Raw genomic sequence first — 6,761 nt, 5'->3', positions numbered from 1 at the left:
TTAATTAAACATTCACCCAAAAAACTATAGCACTAATCTAATTAGCAGTTACTACAGCTGTCATTATCTCTTTGCACCTACTTTTAAGTGGTGCAAATTCACAGCAAGGACCCAATCCTGAAAACCCTCCACATGCCCAACACCCTTTGACTTCAATGGTACTTTTGCACACAGAGGACTTGCAAGATTGGGATGTAGGCACTTCACTCTATGGCCCAACAAGTACAGTGCACATCCTCAATATTGCCAACCCAAAGGTTACATTAAAATATCATGAGTCGGGCCCCACAAAATCATGAGTTAGAAAGAAAAAAATTGGCGTTCTTTTTATTTGCCTTCTTGTTTTTGAGCCTTTAAGGTGCACTGGAGTCACATCTTGATTTTTCTTCAGCCAGGAGGGCTAGACACTTTTTTAAAAAATGAAATCTGAGATTCTCATATATCCACAAGACTCCAGGAGCTGGGGCTTTAAGAGAAAATACCAATTACTGTCAGATTCACAATAACATTGTGAGAGTTAGCGACACTGACAATGGCTTGATGACACACTCTGTTTTCTCAGAATTTTGCCTTACAATGGGGGATAAAGTTGGGAACACTGATGTTTTGTTTATTTTGAGGAAATAACGTTTTTCCCCTGAACTTGTGTTAAAATGAACACTAATGAGAGTTGCACAGCTACAATGTTGCAAGGTGAGTTAAAGGGGTGCAGAGGTGTTCCCTGATCACCAAAAAACTGGGAATTTACTCTTTGCTTAGGTCTCCCACATGTGGAGTAATGAAAAACAGGGCTGGGGATAGAAGGCATAGTCAGGCACTCAGAGAGAACATGGGAAACCATAAAATACAGCTACCTGGGAAGCAGAGGGGAGTCCTCTGAGGAGACAAAGCCCATATACCCAGTACTATTTGATGTTATGGAAAAAGCATTTCTTCCTTTTGTTATAACCTGTGCCTACTAATGCTCACAAATGAAGCACTGGAGAAAACACTTGTGGTGGGAGACTTAATAGCAGATTGCTGGCTCACTCTCCCAGCTTACTCCTTGACAAAGTTGATTACCATTATAAAACTCAGATGTAAAGTGTAAAATAAAATGTTATTAGGAACAATGCTTTTTAAATAGAGATCATGAACCTTTATCACTCTATATATTGCTAGTTAGAACTATACCATATAATCAGTCCATTCATGGTTGGCCTGACACCATTTATACATTACAGTCACTGGTGCAAAAGGAGAGGGAGGAAAGATTTGCATCTGTTTTTTTAATTTTTTAAAAAGATTTTTAATTATGGTCTAGGTAAGCTGCCTCTTTAAAAGCGGATTCATATATACAGGAGGATAATGGCATACTAATTATATGGCTGAATGTATTATACACAAACTATTGCTACAATTCAGATCCAGGATCAGCAACTGAGAGGTCATTCAAACACAATTTTTAGTAAATATGTATTCAGAAGAGCTGTAGTCCAAGGATATGTTTTTTTTTAAAGATAAGATTTACAATGGCACTGCAGTATGTGTGCAAATGAACTCACTAGTACAGAGTGGTGATTGGCTGAATTACTTCTGATTTCCAGCTCCCATCATCCAAAAGTGAGCTGTTGGCAAGGCAGCAGCAGGGGGGGTCTGATCAGAAGGTCTAGGAATAATACAGGAACAGACTGCCTGGTGCTCCCAAGGGAGTCGGAAGGGTTGGAAATTGGATGAAGTCTAGGGTTCTGGAAAGCAGCTAGAGGAACGGCTGGCTGGCTGGCTGGCGAGCCAGGGCTGCAAGAAGCAGCAGGAAGGAGAAAAGAAGCCAGAAGTTGGGCTAAGAGCCATGGGTGCTGAGTGAGCCAGGACTAGAATCAGGTCTGGTCTACATGGATAGTTTTACTAGTTATACAAGCATAGTATACTGCTATAGTCCCCGGGACAGACAGTCCCATTGTGGTGTAAGAGTGGCTTTTTGGTTTTGCTTGAACCCCTTCGCAAGCAACATAAATGAAAATGAAAAAAGTCATTCATATCAGAGTAACTGTGTCCATAGGGGGTTATACCTGTGTAACTATCAGTTTAAATTGACACCTTAGGTTATACCAAAAAATCCTCTCCCTTATAGACAAGGCTTCAATCTCGTGGTTCCTACAGAACAGCACTGGTGCCTATCCCAAGACAGCTACCACCTCATTATTTGTTTGCTTCTTTAATGATTAACCATTTCACTGATTTTCAGCAAGACAAGAATACACAGCTGGAGTGCAAAACCTTTCAGCAAGAGTAGGAGAAAGTTACCAAACACAATTAGTCAATATCCATATTACATGTAAAGATTATTGGGTCCTATGGCAATGTCCTTTTATTGAACATAATACTCAGAAGATATAGTCAAAGTATTTTCAAATTACTGGAGTTCATTATGTATGTTGCAGATGATTTCCCCCAGAGCTATCAAGTCACATAGGGTAGGGCCAAGGTACCTGGTGGAATAACAGCTTTCCATCACTGAAGGATAATTGACTATCCACAAAGCCCAAACTAGCCACCTCTCTTGTTGGTCAGTTAGCTCTAGAAATGTAAGGAACATTCCCAGCAGTAACAGCAAGGATGGCTAACACAGAGACACATAGGGAATCAAAGTGATTCAGGCATATGCCTCCTACTTACAAGGTTTTTATTAAGGGCCTGATTTTGGCTCATCACAGTTTTACATTGGTGTCATTCCACTGACTTCAATAGCTTTACTTCTGATTGATGTCAGTGTGAGATCAGAATCAGACCCTAAATGCTTTACAGAATGAGTCTCAGTTATTTTATTCAAGTTATTTTACAAAAATGTTGGTTATAAATTTCAGGTTCATTTACTTTGCAAAAATAGCATAACAATCCCAACATTCATAAATATTGTATTTTGCTCCTGCAAATTCATAACATTTTGTAAGTCACCTTTCATTGAGTGGGGTATCCCTTCCACTTATTCAAATAGCAAGTGAACATATTCAAATAATCATTTTGCAGGGAATGATCCTGTAAATTACCCCCATAAAGTACACACAGCAACATTCCATTCCTCCTTGTCACATTAGCATCTATTTTGCACAGTACTGTAACTCAATTTTAAGAAACATCTTTGATCATTTAAAGTTGATTCTGGTAGCCTTATTCATCTGAATCACACCTTACTCTGTTGACTGTCCCATTTCAAGGTACTACTGAACATGAATGAGGGCAGCAAAAACCAGTCTCTAAATGAGTATTTAATCTATCTCACTCCCACCCAGTTATTGAGCTGTCTTCAGCATCACCAGAAAGTCCTCCAGTGCAAACATGTCAGCAGCTAGGCAACTGCTTCATACTTTCTAATATTTTAAAATACTCCATTGTTAGTAGTATTTGTTACACAAACATTCTTTCTTCTCATGTAATAGTAATAATAAATAGGACCTGATTCTCCTCTTACACTGGTGTAAATCAGGATTGACTCCTTAGAAGTCAATGGAATTACATGTCACCTTCAACCCTGTTTATGCTATGGATATTTCTCAAAGATTTCCCACCACTGCTAATGGTGGCTCACCTACATCAGTGTTAGCAATACTGGGAATATCTGTTATAGATGAGGTCACCAACTGCTGCGAACATTTTAAATAAAGATGCTCAGAAAATGCCAGTTCTTTAAGGGAAACATTTGTTCATCAAAAAAACAATTTTGACCCAAATGAAAATCTTGAGCAATATTTTTTGTTTAGGTTGAAAAGTCCTTCAATGAAAAAAACAAAAACACATCAATGAAAATAATTATACTAGCTCTAACTTTAAGTTGCATTGTTGCTTAGACTTAGGCTTTGTCTTCAGTGCAAAAAAAAAATGTGTGATTTTACATTGAGATAGCTAACTCAAGATCACCATCTCAGTGTAAAATGCTAGTGGAGACATGGCACTGTAGTTTTACCTCAGTGCAGCTAGTCAAGGTTAACCCCATGTGAGGGTTGACCTTGACTAGCTACATCACAGTAATAACTATCTGTGCTGTTACTCCACTATTACATTGAGTTAGCTATCTCAATGTAAAAAACACACCTCTTTTTGCAGAGAAAAGTCTGGCTCTGAGCAGGTCTAATCAACATGGTGTTTTAAAACAGTGGTGATAGCTTTTGGTTCATATATGTTCGGGATCTTCGCTGACACCAGTGGAACTGACCCAGTGTAGCAAGAAGGAAACATTTTGAAGAGATTAGACTTCCACACCATGCTTCCCCCTCCCTCTCATTCACACAGAGAAACATCTTATACATTTCAGGTAACATTATACATGATGTAAAGAGATAATCTACATCTTCACATGGTTGATGAAGGTGTTTGACTAAAATCATAGGGTTTTTTTTTCCTTGCAGATGCTAATGATTATGGAGTTTAAAGGTGCTTTTGAGCAGGTTAATTGTGCTCATATACATTTGAATGTAAGTCTGAATGTAGGGGTCCTATATCAGAATCTTTAATCTTCTGAATCTCACACTTGCAATCCTCCACAATCATGACCACCTTAACAACGGCAACAGACCTGGTGCAGTTCAGTTCCAAGCGTTTCATGGTGAACTTGGTAGGCAAGCAGTGGGAACAAAAGGTGTAAAGACGATCTTCTGGGCCAGGGACGTGAAAGGAACTACACTTCCCAAAGCACAAGTTGTTCTGCACCATCACCTTTTCACAGTTCTCATGCACAATACTCTGAAACAGCAAACAGGTTTCAGTTACTACATTGTAAACACTTGTTGGCCCTAATCCTCCTTTCTTTGCACATTGAAAACTCCCATGGACTTTGCTGGAAGATGTAGACACAAAAATAATGGAAGATTGGGCTTATACAACTAATATATAAGTTTCTTCTCTTACTGTTAGTTACTGTAGCATTCACACCATTTACAAATTATTTTAAGTAGCAAAAGAATTAAAGTAGTTACCTAGTGATATTGCCCACTTACTTGGACAGTGTTACTATAATATATAACTTGACATTTATGTGTATCATATTTGGTTCAAAGGGCCTTTATGTTTGAAAAATCACTACCAAGTTTGAGTCACGTCTGTAATATTAAGCACTGGTCTATGCTGGAAGTTATAACTTCTTTGACTAGAGGTTTTTTAACCAACATAGTTATAAGCCCTAGTGTGGATGCAATTATACCAGTATAAAGATGCCTTATACCAGGATAGCTATTCCACATCCCAGACTTGAATCAACTAACCTGATATAAGCACTTTTATACTGGCATAACTTTGTCCACACTAGGGAGAGGTTAATGCTTTAATAATACCAATATAGTTAAAGTGGTACAATCTTCTAATATAGACAAGGCTTTACTCCTAATTTTTAATAGAACAGGTCAAGAATTTTGAGTTTAGCCATAAAACCACAAACAAATCCCTGAATAACTGCACTGACACTGATTGTATAAATAAACTTACTGTTCTTCCTGCTGTTCAGGCTAAACCAGGAAATATGATTTGTGTTTGATTACAGATAAAAAATAACCCCTCCTGCTCATTGTATATTGATTACATTGGTTCCCAGACCTGTATTCAACAATGTGACTTGTTGAACTAAAGCAAAAGTTTTTTTTCAGTACTATTGGACGTCTATGAAGTGGTCTTGCTGCTAGCAAGTGGAATTGACCTGTATTGCCTTAGTCAGAGATTACAGATGACACAAGAGAGTGAAGTTTGTGAAGGCAGACTGATGGGAGCAAATACTGCGATTGGGTCTCTTGCCTGAGACCTGTTCTTACCTGGGAAAAAGGCAGCGTCCTGCAGGTCTCCTGGTACATCTCATTGGTCTTGATTGGCAGAACAACCTCCTCAGAAGCTGAATTTTTTTTAAACATGAAATGGTCCCAGAATTTTTTAGCATCTTTCCTGTACGGGGGCTCAGCTTCCTTCTTGTTGAATGAGTGTGAAGGTAGGAAATGTCTCATGCTTTCAGAATGGGAGGTCTCTTTTGGTGCAGTCCAGCTTCCCAGATCTCGGTGCACATCAAGCTCTACATATGGAAGGATAAATCTGGATGATTTTTTTTCTCCTTGCTTCCTGCTCTCTGTTGCCAGCTCTGGGGCTGCTACAAATAAACTTGGTTCTTCTAGGATTTCTTCATAGTCCATGGGATCTTGCACCAGCAACTTGCTAGGGCCCTCTCTTTCAAGCAAATCTTTATTTTGGTTGGAAAGGTGCTGAATTCTCCTCTTGTTCCTTTGCAGCTCTTCGCCTTGTCCTGTTGCTCCAAGACCTGAGATCAAGAGCAGATGAAGCAGCAGCAGAAACATACTAATCTTACTTGTGTGGACTTTTAATTTAAATGTTCTGCAGTTTCAGGTGAGCGAAGGTAGCAGCATGTAGTCTGCTAGCTTTATAAAGGAACTGAAGTCATTCTGTGGATGCTGTGAGGGGTGGGGGTAGGGGTTACAAAGGGGAGGACCCAGAGTAACCAATTAAATTCATTTACTGTAGATTATAATTATGATAAGAGAATTTCTGTTAATTCAACCCATCTTTTACTCCTGGATGTGTGTATTAGAAGTTCCTATCTAAAACCTGGTTCCCCAGGGGGGTGATTAGTTGGAAAAAAATGTTTGGATAAGTTGTTTAGCTGTAGTCTGGAAATGTGGAAAAGTTCCTGAATGTTTATTAGCTCATTCAACATGTCCTTTATATTGTTCACATACCCCCACACACCATCACAGCAGAATCAAAAAGGGATGTCCTATTGTGATGAAACATCA

General features: G+C 38.9%; 1 protein-coding gene across 1 annotated transcript; it reads right to left on the bottom strand.

The window, feature by feature from the left end:
- Window positions 1-4,094: 4,094 nt before the first annotated feature.
- On the bottom strand, window positions 4,095-6,355 carry CER1 (cerberus 1, DAN family BMP antagonist). The gene is made up of 2 exons (XM_045021958.1): window positions 5,775-6,355; window positions 4,095-4,716 (listed from the first exon to the last, which is right to left on the bottom strand). Exons 1-2 carry the CDS (start codon window positions 6,303-6,305, stop codon window positions 4,423-4,425), a joined length of 825 nt encoding a protein of 274 aa, XP_044877893.1. The 5' UTR covers window positions 6,306-6,355; the 3' UTR covers window positions 4,095-4,422.
- Window positions 6,356-6,761: the final 406 nt, after the last annotated feature.

This window comes from Mauremys mutica, chromosome 6, assembly GCF_020497125.1.
Source record: "Mauremys mutica isolate MM-2020 ecotype Southern chromosome 6, ASM2049712v1, whole genome shotgun sequence".
Lineage (NCBI taxonomy): Eukaryota > Metazoa > Chordata > Testudines > Geoemydidae > Mauremys > Mauremys mutica.
The sequence above is the reverse complement of the archived record's forward strand: the minus strand, read 5'-3'. Positions and strand labels throughout refer to the sequence as shown.